A 26070-nucleotide genomic window follows, 5' to 3' on the forward strand; every position below is an offset into this window, starting at 1 on the left:
TCTAAAGTTCCCCAAAATATAGTCCAGAACAAGATTAAGCCATATTATCCCAAGAGAACACAGAGTATTTAGGCGACGTTGATAGAATAAGATGCAAAGTTACATCCGTTTTCAGGACCCCATAGAGTAGTTCACATTTTGAACAATTTTCAACAACAAAAAATTCAACGTTGTCTCCAACGTCGATCAGTTCTGCTGTTGTTATTTCTATATTTTCCCTGGGCATAAATATATATATATCAAATAAAAATTCTAAGTATATATATATAATAAAAATTCTAAATGTATATATAAGTATATATATATATATATATATATATATATATATATATATAAAATAAAAATTCTTAATGTATATATAGAGATATATATATATATATAATAAAAATTCTAAATATATATATATATATATAATAAAAATAAAATATATATGTAAAATATCTGGAATATTTAATGATATAAAATCTTATATTTCGGCACATATGCAAATGTGTTTCTATACCGTTATAATATAGATTACATATATATATATACATTTACAGGAATATTCGCACACACTGGCATCTTTCTCTCCCTGGCTTCCTGCTGCATCAGTAGACGGATGTCCTCAGACCACAGAGACAGCTTTCATACATAACCGGAGACAGACAGGGAGCTTTCTACCTGACACCACCTTGTGAGAGACGGGGGGGGGGGGAGGGAAGGGAGAAGTGATGGAAGAGGGAGAGAGAAGGGATGAATGTGGGGAAGCAGAGGGAATGGAGAGAGTGATTCAGATTGTGTCTGGGCCAAGTCTTAGACTGCGAGCAGCAGGAGAGTCTAACAACTCAGCTTAATAAAATTCCAAAAAAAAAAAAAAAGAATTCCTTTTTCCTCCCCGGTTCTGCGTAAAATTAACGGTAGGGCCAAAGATTCCACAATCAAGCTTGGAATCACTCATACAGCCAGAAGGCTAATAATGCGGGTTATTTATCAGAAGTGATTCAAGTGCAAAGTTCAAAATGCACTCACATCACCATAGCAACCAATGGAATGTTGCTGCTTATTGGACCATTCCATTGGTTGCTATGGTGATAAAACCAATTTTCAAAGTTTGCACCACAATCGGTTTTTATACATAACCCCGTGTAGTGGATATTTGATGAAGAAATGATTGCTGATTTATAACCTCAGCGTTCCCTCACAGCGTCTTCTTTATATTCTTTATATTTCTAAATCCATGCGATATTTAATATATATATTATATACCGGTATATATATCTCTCTCTATATAGCTTATATATATATCTCTATACATGTTATATATCTCTCTATACATGTTATATATATTATATATCTCTCTATACATGTTATATATATATCTGTATATATTATATCTCTCTCTATACATGTTATATATATATATATATCTGTATATATTATATATCTCTCTCTATACATGTTATATATATATATCTGTATATATTATATCTCTCTCTCTATACATGTTATATATATATCTGTATATATTATATCTCTCTCTCTATACATGTTATATATATATCTGTATATATTACATCTCTCTCTGATATACCGGATTATGCAGCGATCCACTAGTGAAATAATTCCCATTTCGTTCTCTTGCGGTCGTATGATTTTGTTTCTTCTCTGACGTTGGGCGCTAGCAAGAAACGCTTGGCCAGTCTGACACCACTAGCCAAATCTCCGATCACCTGAGCGGCCACCTGACTCACAAACCGAGTCAACACACAGGATATATGCTCAAGGCGTGTGATACACAACATTTACTGTATCAGGATGTATTGTTATTATGTCACAGATAATATTCACACACAAACACTCTGATACACACACACTCTAATACGCACACACACACGCACACACACACACATATACACGCTGATATAAAAGGGTGCCTGCAATTAAAGGGACTCGCCAACCATCACATGCCTTTTAGTGCATTCAATGGTCCCTGTATACTTTCATGGGGTTCATGCAGAATCCCCCTGTATGCATTTGCCCAAATACTCACAAAGGGTTAACACAGAGTATCATATGGCTGGGCATATATAATAAAAAGAATATCTCGCCCGTCATCCAACGTACACATAATTGGATTAATTAGAGAATGGCCCAACTGAGTGCCCTGGCTCAACAGTAACTGAGGATTGCTTTACTTAACTGAGAGGGTGGTAAATAAGTGGAACAGCCTCCCAGCAGAAGTGGTAGAGGCTAATACCGTGAGGGAATTTGAATATGCATGGCATAGGCATACGGCTTCTGAAGCTGGCAGATTCTGTTTGTATGAAATCTATAAATTGTAAGTATAAATTATTAATACTCATTAATCAGTTAATACTGCCGTCTGCGCGTTCTTTAATGGGGGGGGTATCATCAGAGAGTTATATGTAAAGAAAATTCAGCTTTCATATCGCTGGCTGTAAATTGGTCAGAATCTGGGCATTTAATGTTCGGTTTTGACGCACGCAGACATTCCGAGGGCACCTTTATACATAATTACACTCTGTATAAGGAGCTCGTTATTCCGTCCCAAACGACAAAACTTTCCATCCAAACATCCGCCGCCTGCATAGAACCCTCTGTGTGTGATATTCCTAAGGAAAGCAGGGAGGCAGTGAGACAGCAGGGAGGCAGTGAGACAGCCGTGTGCGGGAATAACAGAGAGAGATCCGGGCAGTGAGACAGCCGTGTGTAGGAATAACAGAGAGAGATCCGGGCAGTGAGACAGCCGTGTGCGGGAATAACAGAGAGAGATACAGGCAGTGAGACAGCCGTGTGCGGGAATAACAGAGAGAGATACAGGCAGTGAGACAGCCGTCTGCTGGAATAACAGAGAGAGATACAGGCAGTGAGACAGCCGTCTGCGGGAATAACAGAGAGAGATACAGGCAGTGAGACAGCCGTGTGCGGGAATAACAGAGAGAGATACAGGCAGTGAGACAGCCGTGTGCGGGAATAACAGAGAGAGATACAGGCAGTGAGACAGCCGTCTGCTGGAATAACAGAGAGAGATACAGGCAGTGAGACAGCTGTCTGCGGGAAAAACAGAGAGAGATACAGGCAGTGAGACAGCCGTGTGTAGGAATAACAGAGAGAGATCCGGGCAGTGAGACAGCCGTCTGCGGGAATAACAGAGAGAGATACAGGCAGTGAGACAGCCGTGTGCGGGAATAACAGAGAGAGATACAGGCAGTGAGACAGCCGTCTGCGGGAATAACAGAGAGAGATACAGGCAGTGAGACAGCCGTGTGTAGGAATAACAGAGAGAGATACAGGCAGTGAGACAGCCGTCTGCGGGAATAACGGAGAGAGATACGGGCAGTGAGACAGGAGTGGGCCCCGGGGCCCGTGGGTGAGGAGGCAGTGGCCCTGGGGCCCGTGGGTTAGTGGGCTGTAAGTTTTGGGGTAGGAGCATTAGGGCACAATTGAGAGGGTAAAACGGTCTCCATAAACCCCGTACCCCGTGTGGTTAATGTGTAACTTTTCGCTCTTGCTGTCTCTCTATCTTAAACACACACACAGTATTTACTTTCTACAAATACCCCAAAGCTTTCCACCCACATATTAACCCATTAATTCACCAGCAAAACCCCAAAAGCATGCGGCGTGGAGGTTACCGGGCATCTTACTGGCAAACTAAGGGTTAAGTGGTCTATGATCCCAAGCAATAAGGGGGATAGAAACTCTTTTGCCTCTGGCGGGGGGGGGCAAAGTGCTCTGTGGACAGGTGAATTGCTCTGCAGGGTGATGCCCCGGCACAGACAGGTGAATTGCTCTGCGGATCCCCCGGCACAGACAGGTGAATTGCTCTGCGGATCCCCCGGCACAGACAGGTGAATTGCTCTGCAGGGTGATTCCCTCGGCGCAGACAGATGCGGTTTCAAATTTTAGATGGCCAAAAAATATTTTTGATTCTCTCTCGGCAGAAATGATGTTCTGGGCACAGCGGGCCGATGTTCGCAGAGTCCAGCATTTGGAAAATTATTAAATCACCCTGCGCATGTACGTTGTTTATAATCCAGCTGTTGGGAAGTAGTAAGCGTGTGGTACCAAGGTGATTACACAAAGGGGACCGTCCTGCATCACACAGGGAACCCGGAGAAGATAACATCAGGCGGAGCATTCGTTTTCAGTAATCATTCATATTTATACCAGATGCGGTCCCTTTAATAACAGCGGAGCGGGTGTTTAATGCCTTAAAGGGACAGAACGTGCCTACGTTAGTGCCATCTAGTGGCAGGCAGAAAGAATTGCACCCTGCTGCGCATCACACTCACATCCTAGAACTGCTATGACATCTTTAATACTTCATCTCCTTAAACCAATTACATTTATTTAAGCAGCGCCATCCAGTGACACATCCTTGCCTAAGCTGACGGGTCCAGGGGGGCAGCAGTATCCCTTGTAAAAAAAAAAAAACGGGCCAATCAAGCCCCCCACTGTCCCTCTGGACAATGGAGATCTTTGATCTGCCCAACTGGCCGATTTAGGCTATGGTGGCTTTGCTGGATGTGACATCATATCGGGGAGCTCCGTTTATTAAAGGCACATATGGCCTTTTATTGAATGTGGGATGCCGTCCCTGGAGAGCTGCTGCTGGGGGTGCCCCACACGTAAAAACATCTCTGGCGCCAGCATATGCAGTAGCGCAGTTACAATAGGGGGCAATAAAAATATCTAATAAGACATATTGAAACTGTTAATGACATCATACTAACACAGAAGGAGAACCCGACCGTGCAAGTTGACAACCTATTGGTCCGGGATACAGATTTCCCCCACAATGGCTGAGAACACACTGGAGCTAATGTGTTCCTGGTGCTAAGTTTCAAAAACCATCATATTACCATAGCAACCAATGGCCAGTTCCAGATGATAAAACCATTCCCTGGGTTGCTATGGTGATAAAACCACAATTCTAACTGTGCACCTGAATTACTTTTTTTTTTTTTTTTTTTTTATACATAACCTACCGATTAATGTTACGAGCGGCAGATACATAGCTAACAATTTAACCCTTTGTGCACTCCAGATGTAAATTTCGGGAGTTCGGCTGTAGTTACATTTAGGTGACAATCCTATCCGCAGCGTACGCTGTAGGGAAACCTATATATTGTTTATTCAAGACAAGCTATTCCTAGATACTTCGTTTAGGATAAACCGTGCATCCAATCACATGATATATCAGTAAATACACAACAAAATACACACACACACACACACACACACACACACACACACACACACACAGAGCCCATGAAGGTCACAGTACTCAATATAGCGCAGGGTAGGCACATATAGGGTTAAAATACACATGCCCCGCAGGTACGTCAGCCTGGCTGAGTAGTGGGGGTTGAAGTCAATCCAGCCAGGGTGTAACTGTAAGTAGAATCTACATCTACACTTTGTCTTGCATCTTTTAACTCCTATGACTATGAGCATGTTCAAATTAATTTCAAATTATGTCTTGTTTGCCCATTGTACAGCGCTGCAGAATTTATTGAGATGGTAGTAGATAAGTGGAATAGCCTCCCAGCAAAAGTGGTAGAGGCTAATACAACAAGGGGATTTAATCATGCATGGATAGGAATATGGCTCCCAAATCTAAAACGAGGCCAACGACTGATTATAACCGAGTTTTTACATCAGGAGAAATGTGCCACTAGACGGGCAGAATGGGGCCAAATCTGCCGGTAAATTATAAGCCTTTAATTATTATATTACGTATAAAATAATAAAGTATTTGTGGCTCCCTCTGGTGGCTATGTGTGGAACTGCGTGTAAAAACACATGCAAAAGCCTTCTGAGTCAAGTGGCCAGTAAACTTTTAATTTGGGCAATTACCCCCGCGAGCCGTGCCCTGGGGACCGTCCCAAAGAAAAGGGCCACTGGGGGGTTTCCCCAAAGGGGGTATACTTTATTTCCTCCCCAGTATTTAGATCAGAAACTGACGCCATTAATTCAAAGTAATAACAATAACTAGTATTTATACAGCGCCTTTCTCCCAATGGGGTTTTTTAGAGCAGAATTAACAGAGTCGGCAGCTGAATAAAAGATGTTATTATATAAGTATTTTTATAATAAAATTAATAAAAATAATAATTCAGGTTTAATTATTTGACAGCGATACATTCCTTGAAATTATGGAGAGCGAATACGTTCATTTTTCTGGAAGAGACATAACTTACGAAATTCTCGCGAGAGACCGGAAAACCCACAGCGGCCATCTTTGTACACTCATGCCCTGGATATTCCGAGACGTTTCCTGCAGGTTGAGATTGGGCGGAAGTGCCCTTTCACCTCTTCCTACTTTCCTATAGAAGATAATACAATGTTACGTCTTCTTTAGGATTAGCAAAGCTTTATTTAGTATTATTACTCTGAAAATACTGATATGATTACGGCTGTGTCGATCAAAATAGCTCACCTAGCAGAGGCACCATGTAGATGCAGTATTGTGTCTCGTGCGCTTTGAACTCTATTATATGGTCCCGGAAGTGTACCGTTACCTCTCTTTCCTGTAGGTCTCGTTGCCGTAAATACACATTCAGGGTGGTCTCAATGGCTTCATTCTTGGCGGAAGTAAAACCCCGGGGTTAGCTGGCCCTTCGCTGTTCTGGAGTGGGACCAAGAGCTGGAGGGGAGTCGCGCAGTAATTAGCGTGTGAAAGCATCAGCAGGTCGGTTTTATAAATGAAAATGTCCTCGTATATTATTAAAGATTAAAATAAGATATACGTCACACACGTAATACATATATATTGGTGTATATATATCTATCTATATATCTGCATGTAGATTTGTCTCTCCATCCAAACGTGTGTGTGCTTTTTTGCTGCATTATTGAGTATATGACTATATATATATATATGTATGTATATATATATATATAACTAATTTAAATGAATCTGTCGCTTCTTGTTTTGTCGGACCCTTTGAGTGTAGGGACTGTAAGAGGCGCTACAGAAACTGTTGGCGCTATATATATATATATAAAAGATAATTTGTCTATTAGAGTGAACAGAATTTCCGCGATTCAGGGCACAGTACATATTATCCATCATAAGATACTGAATTCTAATGTTCTAATTACATTGATGTAATATTGCTCCGTTATATAACGCGCTCTCTAATTTGCTCAAGATCCTTCCTTTACGTATCTGTTAGAGTGTATTGAATCTATAAGGTGTGACGTATGTTAATAAGTTCTACGTGCGTACTCGTCTGTTTGGCTCTGAAGGTATATCCTTTATTTATGTTTCGTTATTTTTTTTCGGCAGCCATGGCGGTCAGCATGGCATCTCAGTTCTTCTCCCAAGACGAAGGGGCTTCTGATGTTACTTCCACCTCCGAGAGGGTAAGATTACGTTTTTGGTAAAGCGTGGGCTGTCACAGCGGCATCTTATTGGGAGTTTTATGATGCAAGCGGTAAGAGGGATGGAAGGAAGATTATCTGGATCTCATAGGGTTTGTGGCAGTCTAGAACGGTGTTCTAGTTTACCTAGAAGTTCTGCGATCAGTGTAAAGTTTCAAAAGTGGTCTTGGCGCCTTCTGATTGGGCCGTTCCATAATGGTAATAAGACCACCTTTCAAGCTTTGAGCACTTACCATATTAATTAACTTATTGCCTTATTTAAATATATATATTTTTTTTAATTTTGCATAGATCACTGAAAAACATAAAAATAAAAGTATTAACCCTATGTTAAAAGGACATTGTAACCGTCTTGGTTAAAATATCGCTGTGTTGGTAAGGCCCTGGGGTCGCGATTACCTACTGAGCCTTCTCTTCTTGCATTGTCGTAGGTTGTAGAACTGCTAAATACGGCTTCTCTTGCTTCCAACGATTCGAAAATGACAATGCTGAGACAGGTGAGTCTGCAACTATCCTCGAAGGTGGAACAGAAGGGGAGCGCGCAGAGATCTAATATGTATACGTTACTTACAGGTTCAAGAACTCATCATAAACAAGGACCCCACGCTACTGGACAACTTTCTTGATGTAAGAGCTTGGAGATGGTATTCTAAACTTTACAGAGGTGTTTATCTCTGCCCCATTTCATTTATTTTTTTTTTTATTTTTTTTTTGCTTTTTCTGTACGTAGGAAATAATTGCCTTCCAAGCTGACAAGTCTGTTGATGTTCGGAAATTTGTTGTGAATTTTATAGAAGAGGCTTGGTAAGTGAAGGATCCTCTCGTTAACTCCTATTACAAGTCTACATCGCTTTACTGTAAGGGGGACGTATGATTTAGCTAGGGCCACAGAGACAAGTTAGTTTTAGGAGCTACTATTGGCTTCATTAATTTGTGCATAATTCATGTGCTCTTCTTAAAGGAACAAGTAATATATATATATATATATATATATATATATATATATGTGTGTAATGTAATAATTGAATCCATGTTACATTTTATAAATTAAAGCATGTACTGTTTAGTTACTGGGGTTAAAAGTAAGACTTCAATCTCATTTAAAGGGGAGCTCCTGCTAATTTTAGGAATAAACATTGCAAAATTATTATGCACCCAAAACTAGGCCATGAGTGTGCTTTTTTGTCTAGATTTAATTCATTGTTTTTGGGGTTACCCCTTCTTTTTCTGTTTAGCCTCATTCTGCGTTTTGGTTCTTTGTTTCATTGTTTTCGGTACCCATGTTACGTGTTCTCATTGTTATATTTACTCCCCAGTAAACTGGATAATGAACTTCTGGTGAAGTTAATCGCCAACTTGCACATGCTCCTAAAAGATGAGAATGTCAATGTAGTGAAAAAGTCCATCTTAACCATGACCCAGCTCTACAAGGTGGCTTTGCAGGTGAGGCACAAATGTGCTCGTTTTTGTTTCTTCCGCCCCATCTCCTTCTACAGCTCACATGACGCTGTTACGTTTTGGGGTCAGTTTCTTAGGCGCTCTTACTCCACTCTTCCCACGTTTCTTTTCTTGTCCTCGTGACACAGTGGGTTGTACGTTCACGCTCCCCTTCGGAGGGCCAGGAGTCCTGCTGGGACTTGGTGTCCGAGATGGCTGGAGATATTCTGCTCATGTTGGAGTCTGACAACGACGGGATCCGCACGCATGCAGTGAAGTTCGTGGAGAGTTTGATCGTCACGCTGTCCCCTCGAACGGCAGATAGCGAAGTACCCAAAAGACAAGAGGGGGATATCAGCCTTGAGCAGATCCCACAGGACCAGCACTTCCTGAAATACAGTGAGTTGGATCCTGTCTTCATTATTCTCCTCCTCGTAGTGAATTAGCTCACTGACTTTGTTTTTCGCTCTGTTGTTTCACAGACACTCTCCAAAATTCCGGAAAACAGGCTGTAAAGGAACTCTTGAAGTTCATGGCTCACCCGGCTATCTCCAGCATCAACCTGACTGCAGCCTTGGGGTCTTTGGCTTCCATTGCCCGCCAGAGGCCCATGTTCATGGCGGAGGTTATCCAGGCATACGAGAGCCTGCATGGTGAGGCCTTAAAATTAAGGATTGTTTATCTTCCCATTAGCTACTGAATGTAAATGAGATCCTCACTAAATACTTTAAACAGGTTAAAATCATATTATATGGTATTTTATACCTTCATCATTTTACTTCCTCTTAGTAGTGTTTATTAAAACAGTAAAAGACATTATGGATACATACTTGAGGTACAACAGACAGCTTAAGTACAGCTTTCTTGTTTACTTACACTTTGGGCAAATGGAAGAGTACATTTGGGTCCTTTTTTTCAAACCCCCCCCCCCCCAGCCTTTAACTTTTTTTGGTTCTCTTTTCTGTCCACGTAGCCAACCTTCCTCCAACTTTGGCGAAGTCTCAGGTGAGCAGTGTCAGGAAGAACCTGAAATTGCAACTGCTCAGTGTCCTACGTCATCCATCCTCCATTGAGTACCAAGGGGCCATCACCACCCTTCTCCTCGATCTGGGGACCAGCCAGGCGGAAATATCTCGAAACTTACCACCGACCAGGGATATCGGTCGCAAGAGGGCCAGGGAAATGGTCGAAGGAGGACAGAAAAAGAGCCGCACAGGTGAGATAGTATAGTATAGTATAGTAGGTTGAAAAAAAGACTTCAGTCCATCGAGTTCAGCCTTTCACACATACCTAGTTCTAAAGTTGATCCAAAAGACGGCAAGAAACCCTACTTGGGGCAATTACCAATTATGTCACGACCACAATCGGATTACTCCCTGGATCAACTTTCTAATACTATTGTCCTTTTAGCAGTTGTAGCCCTTTATGTTATGCTGAACCAGAAAAGCATCCCGACCTTTCTAAAAAATATCCACAGAGTTATATAACACAACATCCTCAGGCAGAGCGTTCCATATTCTTATCCTTCTTACTGTGAAGAACCCTTCCCTCTGCTGAGCGGTTTATACTGACCTTGTATGTATTTGTACATCAGATCCCCTCTTAGACGTCTCTTTTCAAGTGAAAAAAAGTTCAGTTTTTCTAGTCTTTCTTAATACCAAAATTCTACATTCCTTAAAATGACATCCTTCTTAAAAACTGGTGCCCAAAATTGCCCGGCAAATTCAAGGTGAGGCCTCGCCATCGCTTTATAAAGAGGTGAAATTATATTTTAATCTCATGATTTAATTCTCCTCTTTATGCCGATACCTTACTGGCTTTTGCAGCCGCTGACTGGTGCCGGACTTTGTTGCTAAGTCTATGGGCTACAATTATACCTAAAAAAAACCAACCAAAATTCTGGCTATTCCCGTAGTATCCTCGGACGAATCCCATCCGGCCCTGGAGCTTTGTCTACTTTAAGTTTACTCAAATGTTCTCTTGAGTCAGCTGTTCCCACAATTGATTTCGGGTTTCTGTAGCGCTGAATCAGCAGGTAAATTTAGCCAGTCTAGTAGCCCAAGCTCTGTTGGCATCTTTATACCTGACATATGATGCCACTGAGCCCTCTAACTTTGAAATGCCAATTTCTTTTTTCGCATTACCCGACACTTTTATTCATCCACATTGGTTTTAGTTTCTTTCTTACGGATTTACCTCCTAATGGTACATGTGTAGAAATATATTTTTAAATTTAAATATACTCCGCTTGTCCTCTGTATCTCTTTGGATGCAGAGGTCATCCCAATTAATTCTCTGCAAGCAGGTCCTTAACTTGTTAAAATTTAGCTTATTTTTTTTTTTTTTTACAAGTTAAGTGTCTTGGTGACAGTTACAGCGGTTTGCTTTTTACTATTCATTTCAAACTGCACCGTATTATGATCGCTGCTTCCCAACTGCTCCCGTACTTGAATATTTGAAGACAGCTCCACGTTGTTGGTTAATAGAAGATCCATGGAAGTTCCTTCTATCTTTACAGACCCTTCTTTGGCCGATGATGACGATGATAAGGACACGGTACAGCATCCTCCCATTCAGCCTCCGGTCCCCAGCACAATGTCCGCCACAGATATCACTGCCGAGTTCCTACGTCCTTTACTGACACCGGAGAGCGTGGCCAACCTGGTACGTATGGCATGGAGATTTACTCCGCTGATTATATGTCATGTTGTTGTTGTTACACAGGACCAGAAAAAAAGAGATGATTTGGGGAAAGTTAGACTTTCTGTGTTTTGGGAATGTGAAGATCTGATGTTTGGGATCATGCGTGTTGCAAGGAAAACCAGCTTACTAAGGTCAAGATGCTTAAGTTGTTTACTGACCCCGTTCAATTTTTTGTTTTCAGGTCCTCATTAGTATGGTGTATCTCCCTGACACGATGCCGGCCTCCTTCCAGTCTACCTACACGCCAGTCGAGTCTGCGGGGACTGATGCACAGATCCGCCATCTTGCCCGACTCATGGCTACGCAGATGACAGCGGCAGGCATTGGTCCCGGTAAAATGGGGTGGAATGAGAGAATGCTAGGGTGAAGATTGATGTTGGGAATCAAAAGTAGGCTAGTGTAGGGTGTAGTAAATATTCATAGATGAGTAGATCGTTATTTGGAGCATGATATTGATAGTAAAGGAATAAAATGGATCAATAGGAGTTGGATTAAAAGCTGGATAAAGCCGTACTTATTCTCCACTCTGTAGGTGTTGAGCAGACGAGAGACGCTCCAGCGGAAGTAGTGGAGGAAGAGTGCAGCAAACCCGAGGGGTTGGTGATCAAGCGTCGGATGTCATCTCTTCCTACTCAGGGCCAGGCCATCTCTGTTGTTGGGGCTCAGAGTAAGCCTACCAAAGAGGAGGAAGAAGAGGAGCCACCCCAAGCCAAGAAAAGACCAGAGCCTATTCTGCCAGGGGCTCAACTCCGGTAAGGGGTCATTAAGCTTCCCTCCCATTCTAGCTGATATTCCTCCAAGTGGCTCACTTATTTTATCTTAATGTCAATGTTTGTTTTTTTTTGATAGGTCGGCTGGCGCTGGAGGCCGTAAGAAGATTTTCAAGTTGAAGGAGGTTTCTGAGCCTCTGACAGAAGCTCAGATGAAAAGTCTGAAGCTGGGATCTGTGCAGAGAATCCTCCAGTCGGAGAAAAGCGTGGGTAGCAGCGGTGCCAGCCAGGTAATGCACACCTCTGCGTCATCGTTTCACAGAATATCTCAGCGTATCGAGGCAGTGTTAAAGCAGCAGAGCATCTCTCCATAGATACGCGTGAAGGTCCTTGCCCGTCTGGTGACGCGTCTGGATACCTCCCTGAAAGCTGAGGTCTTGTCTCATTTTCTGAGTGACACTCGTGGACGGCTGGACCTCGCACTGGCTTGGCTTTATCAGGAATACTGCGAATACCTGTCTGGAGGAGGTGATGAGGGATACCAGGAGTGTCTTATAGGGATTCTAACTGGCCTCCAAGAGAGACCTGACCAGAAAGATGGGTGAGTGACCCGGTACTGACCGTAGCCCGAGGATCTCCACAACCTTCAGAACTTGAAATCCTTGTTTTTCCTCTTATAGGGTCTTTACCAAAATCGTCCTAGAAGCTCCTCTGCTTACGGATTCGGCTTTGGATGTGATTCGGAAATACTGTGAAGATGAGGTGAGAATTTTTTTTGTTTTAGAACCAGGTGCAGTTAATGGTGCTTGAATGCCATACCTTGTTTTAATGTCCTTTTTATTTTTACCGCAGGGTCGTAGTTATCTGGGAATGTCGACCTTGCGGGATCTGATACTCACTCGCCCAGCCAGACAGTTCCAATATCTACACCTTCTCCTGGACTTGAGCTCACATGAAAAAGAAAAGGTGAAGCTCTACTCAGTCACTGGTAACCCTCCTGCGTTAACGCACGCAGACATTTCTACCTTTGTCTATTTTTTCCCCCAGGTCCGGCAACAATCTCTCCTCTTCATTAAGCGAATGTACGAGAAGGAGAGTCTCCGGCAATATATAGAGAAGTTTGCTCTTAACTACTTGCAGCTCCTTGTCCATCCAAACCCTCCTTCTGTGCTTTTTGGGGCAGACAAAGACACGGGTGAGAATAATGTGTGCATACACGCTCCTACCATGTGTATCCGGATAGTTGCTTAAATATTACTTTTTCCTTTCCCATCCGTTCCAGAGGTGGCAGCTCCATGGACAGAAGACACGGTGAAACAATGCCTGTATCTGTACCTGGCTCTACTCCCGCAGAACCACAAACTGATCCATGAGCTGGCGTCTGTATATACCGAGGCCACTGCCGACATTAAGAGGACGGTGCTTAGGGTCATTGAGACTCCGGTAAGTGGCCACGGATCGGGAGAAGGAGTAGACGATTAAATGTGGCTTTGTTTGTATCTGTTATTGCCGCAGCTGCTACATGCAAATGCAAGAACCAAAGGGAGACTGATCATGTGGGAGGTGAACATGTAAGACGTCTAAACACATTCACAACATCTCATCTACTATATTGTGTGGTTTCTAGATCCGTGGCATGGGAATGAACTCCCCCGAGCTGCTGCTTTTGGTGGAAAACTGCCCCAAAGGGGCTGAGACTCTTGTTACCCGGTGCCTGCACATTTTGACAGACAAAGGTAAACCCTCTCTGTGTCTTCACTCCATGAGCCCTGTGTTTTCCCCTTCATTCCTGATGTTCTCTTTTCTTACATATTCGCTACTGTGTTGCTTTCGCTGTCTCAGTGAGTTTTAATCATATTCACAATCCTGGACATATTCATAAGGAAGGGATTGGGGCTTCAAGGTGGGCAGATAACACCTGGCTCTGGCCACCTGCTCACTAAATGCTGGTTTTACATTGATGTTGATGCTTTTTAGGCAGATGGACTGTGGGCTGCAGTATAAATGTTAAAGATGATGGTATATGGCAGTGATGGCAAACCTTTTTGAGCCCAAGTGCCCAAACTGCAAACCAAAACGACTTATTTTTTTCAAAGTGCCAACACTGCCATTAAACCTGAATAACGAGGTTTTAGTTTAGAAAAAACAATTCGTACAGTTTTTCAAACTAATTAACAGCTTTTGTTTAAAAAGAAAAACACAATAACAGAGCTTTCCATTAAACATTTTTTGTATTGAAAAAAAACAAAAAAAAAACAACTGTACACGTTGCAACATTTCACAAAAAAGGTACATAATAAACACAGAATTGTAGAAGAGCAACTCACAGTTGTTGTCCATAGGCCAGGACACGGGTTCAAATAACTACCATATGTTATATATAGCGCCACCTTAAAGTAGATATACACTGCCCATACAGACGTACACATATACACTGCCCATACACATGTACACATATACACTGCCCATAAACGTATGCACATACACGCACATATACACAGCTGCCCTATACACACACACATATGCCTGCCCAAGTGCCCATACATATGCCTTACCATATGTATATGCACACACATCATTCTCCACCATCAGACCCCCCCACCCACCTTCATTCTCCACATCAGACCCCCCCCAACCCACCTTTGTTCTCCACATCAGACCCCCCCACAACCTTTGTTCTCCACATCAGACCCCCTCCCACCCACCTTCATTCTCCACATCAGACCCCCCTAACCCACCTTCATTCTCCACATCAGACCCCCCTAACCCACCTTCATTCTCCACATCAGACCCCCCTAACCCACCTTCATTCTCCACATCAGATGCCCCCACCCACCTTCATTCTCCACATCAGACCCCCCTAACCCACCTTCGTTCTCCACATCAGACCCCCCCAATAATCAACCACCCACCCACCTTGGTTCTCCACAAATCTTACCTTTTCTTAATCCTTTCTGCTTTTTCTTCCTCCTTTCTGCTTCCTTTTCCTCCTTTCTGCTTCCTTTTCCTCCTTTCTGCTTTTTCCTTTCTGCTTCTTCCGTTCTAACTGTGCAGTGCAGCCGCGCACAGCTGTTTATGCTGGGCGCCGGGGCTGGATATAAGCGTCATATCCAGTCGCCCGGCGCTCAGCACTGAGAACTGTGGGAGATGTAGTCCGGGGGACGCCGTGACTATAGTATATTACTGTAGTCACGGCGTGCCCACAGAGACGGCTCGGCGTGCCAACAGCGGCACGCGTGCCACGGGTTCGCCATCACTGGTATATGGCAACCTTTAATGTTATTGAAGTGATCTACCTACAGACCATAGCAGGGTGGGCCTTGATCTGTCCCGCTTGACAAGAGGTGAAGAGCATTAATCGTAAACCAGCAAGTTTAATCGCCGCCTTCTTGGACGGAATTTTGACTCCCTCATAAGATCTCATTTCCAAGTGCAAGCCGAACGTTCCGTATAAGACTAAATCCCCCACATGTGTGATGTAGAAATACACGTTTTTGGAGCACCTATTAATGGAAATATATCTGCCCCTAGTTCCGCCGTCTCCGGAGTTGGTGAAACGTGTCCGTGATCTGTACCAGAAGCGCTTGCCGGATGTCCGGTTCCTGATTCCTGTCCTGAATGGGCTGGATAAGGTGAGGAGTCAAACAACCCCTGCCCCGACAACTATAGGTATCACTCTCCATCTGATGCGAGGAGCTGCTGATCCATTACCGATCAATTAACCCCTCCCTGACCATTAATACTACACTTTAAGAGACAGTTCTCTGTTCATGGTGATTAACCGACCATGTGTGTCCCTTTTGAAAATGTATAGTTTAACCCTTTCACATAGTGTCCTATGTACTTACTCCTTGGCTGTTGTGGGCAGACAAATGTCACCTGTCTGTTTTCATGTTTGCAGAAAGAAGTTATTCAGGCTTTGCCTAAACTCATCAAACTTAACCCAATAGTGGTGAAAGAAGTATTTAACCGACTCCTGGGAACACAGCACGGTAAGTGATGGGGGAAGAGCGCCTGATTATGATAAAAAACCAGGGTAAAAAAGAGATGGGGCGAGAACGAAGCATCTTAGCTGTATGTGGAGAGAAACAAAGGTGGGAAGAGCGTGGAGAGAAGCATCCGGCCGCAAATGTAGCAGAAAAATGTCGGGCGTCTCTGAGGATCGCTCCGAATGACTCGTTTCCTTTCTTGCTTTCAGGTGAGGTCAGCTCCACCATGTCTCCTCTCACACCTGGGGATCTTCTCGTTGCACTTCACAACATTGACTCCAGTAAATGTGACATGAAGTCTGTCATCAAAGGTGAGGTGTAAACGTTTACCTGAACATAGGTTCATTTACCTGTCCCAGCCTTTTCTCCATTGTTCACCATCCGTTTGTCCTCCTCTATGTATTATTTATGCTTGTTCCTGTCTTCTCCACCAGCTACCAACTTGTGCTTCTCGGCTCGCTCCGTGTACACGTCTGAGGTGTTGGCCGTAGTGCTGCAGCAGCTGATGGACACGACGCCTCTCCCCATGCTGCTTATGAGGACGGTGATCCAGGCCCTGGGAATGTACCCCCGACTAGGTGGCTTCATTATGAATATACTGACCCGCCTCATCTACAAGCAGGTACCTTGCTTAAAATTTTATTTTTACTGTTTTCTTCTGTTCATACTTGGGAATCGTCTCAAATACCCCAGTCTACAATTCCTACGGTGCTCATATATGGTGCTAAGATATATATATTATTATGTGGTTTATTTCTAGACCGCTAGTCTTCGGGATCTTCATAAGGACGGTTTGAACGGTATTTATCAAAGTTCTGAAAAGGTTGTAAATTCTTCCATTCGTGTTTTGTTTGTGTTCTCTAGGTCTGGAAATACCCCAAAGTGTGGGAAGGTTTCATTAAATGCTGTCAAAGAACCAAACCACAGTCTTTCAGCGTCCTGCTGCAGCTTCCACCGCCACAGCTCCTGTCTGTCTTACAGACCTGCCCTGACCTCCGGGATCCGCTTTTAGCTCATGTTCGATCTTTCACCCCACACCAGGTAAGGGACCGAACAGGTCTGAGATATATACGTGCTAGTGTATAGGTGAATGTATTCTGTTCAAGCCCCAGGCTTTGGGTTTGTATCCTGGGAACCTAGAAGTAAGCCCTAATTGTCTGCCTCTTGGTCTGTTGGCTAATGGTTTCCACTTTCTTTCCAACAGCTGGCTCATGTACCCCATTCCATCATGACTATTCTAGAGGCCGAATCCAGAACGGAACCAGAGTCAGAGGACGCTGCACAACCTGAAGAGGTAATGTAGCCCCTTGCTGACCCTTGTTGGTACGATGTACTATTCTATAAGCATACACGTGTCTTCCCTTTACTATCCCCATTCCAACAGGAGCCAGAAGCCACATCCCAGGATATCATTTCCCGGCGCCTCGCTCAGGAGAAATCCCTAAAGAGGCAGATACTGGAAGAGCAGAAGGTGCGAAACCCCCAAGAAATGGAAGAAGAACCTGTGGTAGAGACGCCGACTATCTTCATAGACGAGGAAGACTTTGAGCCAACGGTCTGTGCCTGCTGACCTAAAACATATACACATATATATATATATATATATATATATATATATATATATATATATATATATACACAAAATAATGTGTATATATAAAGTGTTTTTTTCTCTCTTTAACTGTAAGTTTGGTTCTATTCACAGAAGGCTACTGTGAAAGAAGAAGAGGATTCTGGAAATTCCGCTGCTGCCGCGACACAATCTCCTCCTCCCGACGAACCCATGGAAGTCGGTGAAGAACAGAAAGACGATTGAGCGCGACCCCTGCGCTCGCAAGACATCTCTGACCTGCTAATGCTATAAACATCAATTAAAATACTCGATCTATTCTGAGATAGTCTACTGCTTTGTCTTAGAAATGAGCAGACACTGGTACATGTGATTTAAGTGTTACGCAGCGTTACTCCCCCAGCCTAATACGAAATAGGCGGCGATTCTTCAACCCACGAGTCGGATGATGCGTCCAAAGTTTTAAATGTATTTTTTTTTAATATTTAAAATAGCCGAGAAAATAGTTTTGCTTAATAAAGACAGCATGAGCACCGTGTGCAAGTCTATAGAGTCACTGTAAGTCCCTCTGCTGTGAATTCGTTACCGTATGCTGAGAAAAAGAAAAATGAACCTTTTTGACTCATATGAATCAAACAAAACATGAAATGTAGATGTGAATATATCATGTTATATTATTTCTTAACCCTGAAATATATATTTTCTTTTCCAAAAGAAAAATGGTCATCTTTTGTTAAACGCTGCTCTAAACTATAGGGTTACCCCCTACGTGACATGCAATAAAATCTAAACACGCTTGGGCTCCGTGGCCGTTCGTGGTCACCGAGCCCCCGTCTTCCCATTAAGCACCATCGTGAAAGGATTCAGATTGCAAATGGCAAAGGGAAGGATAGTTATATAAAAATAATAAAAAAAATCTGGATCCGTCATGTTTCACAACGCCTGTATATAAAGTACTATATACTCAATATATGTAATGTGTTTATCTAAGCAATGTCTGTGTATAAGAAACTATAGGATCTGCATAATTATCTTTTAGCCGCATTAGGTGATTGCCTTTAATTTATTAACACGCATGGCTGCACCGGACAGGTTCTTTGCAAATTTGTGTTTTGAAAAATATATGGTTTAAAAAAACAAAACAAAAAAGCTTAACATTTAAACTTTATTCGGTAGTGGGCGTAAGTGTCACGCCGCGCTCTGCCCACCCATGGGGAATAGTTTTACGGTCGCACACGACTCTGATACAGTTGTGTTTATCGATTTTGATTTACGAAAACCGTGATCATTTCAATAGATCATTAAGATTTTCTGTGTGTATTGCCAAGAGAGGTGTGTGTGTATGTATGTATGTGTATGTATATATATATATATATATATATATATTCATTTTGTATGTGTAAGCTTACAAATTCTTTGGAATGCTATTATTTGAATGCTATGGAGGGCGCTGCATGTTCTCATCACGTTTTGCTGGCAAATTATTGCTGCAATACACTCCGCAGCCTTTCCTGGGCCATTAGAACTACAACTCCCGTCGTGCTTCGCGCGCGCGTCATGTGATACAAAGCGTCGCTCAGCTCCTAGCAACACTGTCCGGAGCCGGTAACCACAGCAACGGGAGATGCACACTTAGCAGTGAGAGAGGCGGCCCGGTCGAGCGGTATCTCCCAGTGTGCACAGAACCAGACCCGGTGAAAGATGTCGGAGGAGCCCGTGTCCGAGTCGCTGGACCCACGCGAGCTTCAGATCCACAATGCGAAGGCTTTCCTGCTGCAGGCGGACAAGTCTGGGGTCAGCCTGTGAGTACGGAAGCCGGGGAGGGGGGCTCGGCTACCTGCTGATGAGCCAGGCGTGGGGCATTTGTTCACCGATTTTGAATTGACTTTAGTGGAAATCAGCTTAAACGAATTAACAATTTATAACAATATATATATTATAGGTTGTATTATGAGACCAGGCTAGCATAACTCCGCAGTTCTTGGGGCCCTGTCTCTTATTCCTCCCCCGTATGCTCGTTTGCTGGGTATGAGGGTATCGCAGGGTTCTGCAGCAGTAAAAGCCCCGACAATGTGTATAAAAACAGCAGGGAATGTGTTTTTATTTAAATTTAAATAAAATCCATTTTATCTTCTCTAAAATGTCGTTTCTGTAAATAGTTGTGGATGGTCATTGATAACCAAAAGCCGCGTCTCTGACCCTTCCTAAAGCAAAAGTGCCCCTCCTGGGACGTTTGAAGCGCGAGTTGGAACGGGCGAGGGGTGTATAGTATACGTTCTATATTATATTATATTATGTTATATGTTGGGTACTTCACAGGTATGAGCATCTATCTGCCCTGCTGTCCCGCATCTTATCAGAACGCCCCCCGAATGCCCTGGAGTCGCTGCACGAGCTGAGCTCGGAGCTGATGTGGGCCCGGATGAGACCGGGGCCTGACAAGCTCCGCACACCCAGGGAGAATCCAGAAATCTACCGCAAAGCTGAAATCCAAAAGGGGCTCTTCACACGCGGAGCTGGGGAGGAAGAAGAGAGCGAACGAGAAGGAGAGATGGTAAGAGGATGGACGATTGTAGGAGAGGAGCTAGGAGGGGGACAAGGGTCTGAAGGTGGAAAGTTGTCAGAGGGAACATTGATAGACATCTGGGGTCTGAATTCAGGTCTCTCTTTCTCCGTGTGATAGACAGAGTCACCCCTCCCCAACCTCCTTGATCTCGCTCACTTCGTCCAGCAAGGTGGGCTGAATTTGGGTCAAGATGAGTCGGTGCGGATAGCCCTGGCGCTGAAACACCTGGTGGACACCCATCCTCTTCAGTACTGTCGCTTCTGGGGCAAGATGCTGGGGACCCAGGGCAATTACGTGGTGGCAGAAGTGCAGTTCCGAGAAGGAGAGGACGAAGAAGCGGAGGAAGACGCGGAAGAGGAGGAGAAGGCACAAGAGGAAGAGCCGGAGGAAGACGAAGCAGAGGAAGCAGAGGACCTGCCTCCCAAATCCACGTATCGCCCTCCACCGGAGGTACCACGCGAGGAGAGCGGCACGGGGGCCAACAAATACGTGTACTTCGTCTGCACAGAGGCCGGATCCGAATGGGTCCGATTACCCCCGGTTGCACCGGCTCAGATCACCGCCGCGCGGAAGGTATTAACCTCTTATATATTTATATACTTTAATCTTTCGTCCATGTGGCCAAATATTCACCTTTTTTATTAGAACAGAGGTGTTTTGAGCCTCTTGGGTTTAAATGTTCACGATAGCTCATGGTGGATTCAAGATCAAACTAAAGACGCTTTTAAAAGGACTCCACCGAGACGTAGGGAATGACACCAAGCTTTGCCACTGGGCACAGTTGGTCATAACTAAGTCTGGCTACCCGTCTCACAGTACAGTGAATGCCACTATGTGTATCACTCATCGTTGGGTCTTTTATTGTCCATCAGCATCGGTTTTCTTCTTGCCTTCTCAATAGATTAAGCGTCTCTTCACCGGAAACCTTGATGCTCCCGTTATCACTTATCCCCCATTCCCGGGAACAGAAGCCAACCTCCTGCGTGCCCAAATTGCCCGAATCTCCGCAGGGACGCACGTCAGTCCCCTGGGCTACTACCAGTTTTCAGAGGAGGAAGGTGAAGAAGAAGAGGACACAGGTGCAAGGGACAAGTACGAGGAGAATCCCGAATTCGAAGGGGTACCGGTGGCTGAGCTGGTAGAAAGCTTGTCTAACTGGGTTCATCACGTCCAACACATCCTGCCGCAGGTAAGGAGACCGTCTGAGCGGTCTCTTCATCTCTGCCTGATACATAAGCCCCAACATAACAGCCACCGGCCTGCTCATGTCTTTTTGGCTTAGGGCCGCTGCGTCTGGGTTAACATGGCAGCAAAGTCCGAGGAGCAGCTGGAGGAAGAGGAAGGAGAAGAAGAAGAGAAGGAAGAAGAAGAGGAGGCAGAGCCGGAAGTGGGTCCCCCTCTTCTAACGCCTCTGTCTGAGGATGCAGGTACAAGCCTCCTGTTCCTCTGAGTTTTCCTAGAATACATTTAATAGGGGGGCCGGGGAGGACTGGGAACGATGTTGAACTGGATCACTGGACCAGTGAATTCCGGGCAGTTCTTTGTACCACCATCTCTTCTTCCCATCGTTCATTAATGCCTTTAGGTGGGTTTGTTTAGTAGGCGGGGGGCTAGCGTTTGCCTTAGCAGCTGCTTGGAAGCTGGCGGTGGTGCCAGTAGGGGGCATGCTTGTGCGTGCCATTCGGTGACCTCTGACGGCTGCCAAGGAGAGACTTGCGCTCCCTCTTTGCTTATATGATATTCCCTGATAACAAAACAGGATATTAAAAACAGCCCATAACAGACGAGAAGCCCTGCGGCAACGCAGATTCAGAACCCCCACCCTGACTAGATGGGTTGATTTAGGCAAACTGTCGCCGGCAGCTGTTTTGGGCTGTATCTGTCATCACATCTGTCGGCAGATGTCGGTAGGCGCCGTAGAAACATCTTTAATTCTTTGACTGACAGGAGGTGAGGGATACTCAGCATCTCCTGGTATTGAAAGGGTTACTCTCGGACTGTGACTTTTAGCCTAGAAGTGGTCATATGAGCCGGGTTAGGAATACATTAGGTCTATTGTCATGGCTACTGAATAAATAGCCGCTAATTAGTCACGGCTGACAGCCCTACCCCGCCTTTCCGTCATGAGCCGTTATGATTGACCCTCATATAAAGTACACGCTACACTCTGTATAGCACTTACAGCATAGAATTTAACCCCAGATAAGACCCGTTCCGCCCGTCTAGTCTTCCCGTTTTTTCCCATGCGTGTTTAAAATCCCTCACCGTGTTAACCTCTCCCACTTCTGCTGGGAGACTGTTCTACTTATCCACCACCCAAAAACTTCCTTACATTACATCTAAGCCTCTGACCATTTGGTTTTAGATGATGGCCTCTCGTTCTAACATTTCTCCTCCTTTGAAATAAACTTCCCTCCTGTACTTTTGTTAAATCCCTTTATATATTTAAACATCTCTCATATTGAGATCCCTCAGACCTTCCTGATCACGTTTATCCTGCGGACCGTTTACCGTTTTAGTCGCCCTCCTCTGATCTCCATCTAGAATAAGTAGAGTGGTTACTTGTTTTTAAAGGTGCTGTTCCACTCAGACATAACATTATGTTAAGACAATAAATCTTAGCAGATCTGACCTCTTCTGCGTTCTTCCAATAGTTTAATCCTAACAACACTGGGTCGTTTCATAAGTTTATTTTTTTGGTTTCCATGGCCACATCCTATCAGAGCCCGCTTCTCTGACACGTGACACGTGTTCCCTGCAAAAAAAATATGAATGAGACCGAGTTTTAATTAATTAAAGAACTATTTATGTCTGGGCATTCAGCAGGACCAGGAATGATCTTCCTAATGCTATATTTGGTTACTAGTGTGTTAAATTCAGCAGAGTAGATGGAACAGAAGCTTTAATACGGGGTATTACTAATAATTGCCTTCTGTTTATTCTTCCTCCATACATTAATCATAATGAAGTGGCGATCCATCATCACATGATACTCTGGCTGGCGCATGAATGCACTTAGTCAACAGGAGGGGTAGCCGACCGGAACCTCTCCGGCTGCCGCTACTAAAAATCCCATGACGCTCAGTCATTCACATTTGTTTTCTTTTTACAAAGCTTTACCACACACGACTAATCTCTCTTTTTCACAAGTCCACCCCATTTACTTCTGCTTCCCTGCATCCGTGGGCATGCTAGGCACGGTAGTATTCACGAAGGTCTCGAAGATCATGAGACTTTCTTTGGAAGGGGGGCTCTGCCATGAAAGTATGAAAGATATACGTTTGAAAAATTAAGGTTTTTTTTCTTTATTGCTTTTTATTTTCTGTCCCTAGAAATCAACCAGACCCCTCCATGGACAGCGTCTCTCTCCTCCAGTCTCATCCCTCAATATGCTGTCGCCGTACTTCGCTCAAACTTATGGCCTGGAGCCTATACTATCGCAAGTCCCAAGTAAGCTATGAGACAGACCTTCCTGTGCTGTCTGCGTACCCCCCAGACATTTTAGGGGGCACCTTGGTTGGGGTTAATTTCGGGACAGGGGAACGACGATTCTCCTGGATTTTATTGTAGCAGAGCGGTGATCTACTTTAATGCGTTTCAAGGTGGCCACATGGGAGGTCTGTGCTGCAGAAGCGGGACATTGTCCATACATGAGGACTTTCCTGCCTAAAATGGTCCACTCGCATCTAACATACTAGAGAGGATGATGTCTTAGATGTTTCTTTGCTCTAGAACCCTTTTTTACTTTGTTACTCGCAAAGCCCAAGCCTACTTGCTATTTTACGTTAGGGAAGCCTTGAAGTCCATCTACTGAAGCTTAAAGCAAGATGTTCCTCTCAGAGTACAATGGAGGGAGTTGGGACCTCAGTCATGATCTTTGTGGGACAGGAACTGATGTATGGGATCATTCTAGGAATGACACGTCGAAAGATGTGTCTATGTAAGAAGAAGTGATGCCATAGGTGCCAGCAGGCACATACTGGGGATTAAAATCTGCCCAGGGAATTTAAGGTCAAAGCCCAATAAAGGTGCATGGGAAGCACCATCGGGCACCATCCCACTGGGCAGTTTCCCAGTTTGCCCAATGGCCAGCGCGGGCCTGTGAACCGGTTACGTCCATCCTTTTTTTGTTTTTATTTGATGACAGGGCGTTATGCGGTTAGATATGATCTGTAGTCAGTAAGCCTTGTGATATAAAAGCTCCTCTAACTCATCATTTCAATGTACCTGTAGGAAGTTTGTCAACATCTATATCGGCTGGGGAACGAAATACAGCCCCGAGGGGTATAGCCCCCCAGCCCCTCCTGCACCCCAGGCAGAGTATCCCAGCGGCCCTGAAATCAGTGAAGGTTCAGACCCTACGGTAGAAGAGGAACAAGCCCTAAAAGCCGCGCAGGAGGAGGCTGCAGCCGCAGCCGAAGAGATGGAAGAAGAAGAGGAGGAAGAGGAAGAAGACGAGGACGATTAAAATAGCCATTTGTTTCATATGCTGCGTAAACATGTACAGTAAAGCCTTCTATCTAAAAGATGTCCATTAAATAATATGTTGCGAAATGATGTAAAAAGACAATTTTTCTACGCTCCTAAAGAGTTAAACTATTACTTTACTATTTAGGAGGCTAACCCATTATGTGATGCCCCCTGAAGACCACAAGAGAATAAAAAAACACACATGCAGAATATTTTTAATGATGTATTCATTTATTCACACAAATATCTTCTTCTTTCAAAATATATACAATCATATATACAATATGCTCATATATACATAGTCTCAAAAGTATTAAAACATAAATAAAAATGTATATTACAATCTATTATTATATATCTATATATATCTATATATAAATAGGTATATATATATACATTTATATAGATACTTTTAACACCCATAACACGTGGATATATATTCGGTATATTCACATGTTATTGAACACCTATGTCTGTGTATAAATTATTATTTGTAAACTATGTAGTTCTATACGCACACAAACAAACGGATATAGACGTGAAGTGCTTGAGTTCTATATTTGTGAAGGAAACTCATTTTCAGCCTCACCATTAAACCCATCTCTTTATTCTAACCCTTTGGGGGGTCCATCTGGACCCCAATATCTTCCTGGGAGGGGAGCGCAATGCAGTTAAAGGTGCTGTTCCACTTAGACAAAACTTTCATTGCAGTCTCTAACATGTAAAGCAAATAATCCTTTTTATTTTACGGAACATTTATTCAGAAAGAGCTACACAGAAGCCTTTTTTAATAACTTACAAGCGCTTGGTTTTGTGTCACATGAGAATTGTTGGCGTGATTAAATAATTTTTCTAGGAGGAGTTTGGACATTCAACAGTACTAGGAAATAGGCTTAAATAAGCACTAAATAGTTCTAATCTGCAGTTGTATGTTTGCAAATTCAGAAGAGAAAGTGGAACGGCACCTTTAAAATACATGTTTCAAACCATAATAAACAGTCCGTCCTTCCTACTTACAGCAAGACACCTATCCTTGACAAGATACAGCACCCTGAACCCCATTATATAGCAAGCTATGTCCACCCGGCCCCCCCAATATAAAGCACCTGTTTCCACCTCCGCCAAGCCGCCCCGCTTGTAATAAGTCACCTGTCACCCTCTGATGAGGGTCTGTACCCACAATGACAGCGGGTCTCATAAAAAGCTCTCACTATTTATAGCAAGCATCTG

The 26070-nt window shown here is 43.7% G+C and overlaps 2 protein-coding genes across 2 annotated transcripts; both read left to right on the plus strand.

Annotated features, from left to right (window-relative positions):
- The first annotated feature begins 7302 nt into the window (after positions 1-7302).
- Positions 7303-18050, plus strand: LOC149280242 (symplekin-like). The gene is made up of 26 exons (XM_089500604.1): positions 7303-7377; positions 7827-7892; positions 7969-8022; positions 8126-8199; positions 8712-8838; positions 8982-9231; positions 9315-9485; positions 9806-10048; positions 11351-11496; positions 11717-11867; positions 12068-12287; positions 12385-12535; positions 12620-12846; positions 12926-13007; positions 13098-13211; positions 13293-13440; positions 13528-13688; positions 13873-13981; positions 15777-15877; positions 16147-16237; positions 16444-16545; positions 16669-16856; positions 17099-17275; positions 17439-17528; positions 17619-17789; positions 17940-18050. Exons 1-26 carry the CDS (start codon positions 7303-7305, stop codon positions 18048-18050), a joined length of 3600 nt encoding a protein of 1199 aa, XP_089356730.1.
- Positions 18051-19505: 1455 nt separating this feature from the next.
- On the plus strand, positions 19506-24838 carry LOC149280243 (radial spoke head protein 6 homolog A-like). Its single transcript, XM_089500702.1, has 7 exons — positions 19506-19606; positions 20124-20358; positions 20488-20943; positions 21272-21559; positions 21653-21797; positions 23703-23820; positions 24604-24838. Exons 1-7 carry the CDS (start codon positions 19506-19508, stop codon positions 24836-24838), a joined length of 1578 nt encoding a protein of 525 aa, XP_089356828.1.
- Positions 24839-26070: the final 1232 nt, after the last annotated feature.

Source organism: Sceloporus occidentalis, unplaced genomic scaffold (assembly GCF_023333645.1).
Source record: "Sceloporus occidentalis isolate IW3139 unplaced genomic scaffold, rSceOcc1.0.p SCAF_157, whole genome shotgun sequence".
Classification (NCBI taxonomy): domain Eukaryota; kingdom Metazoa; phylum Chordata; class Lepidosauria; order Squamata; family Phrynosomatidae; genus Sceloporus; species Sceloporus occidentalis.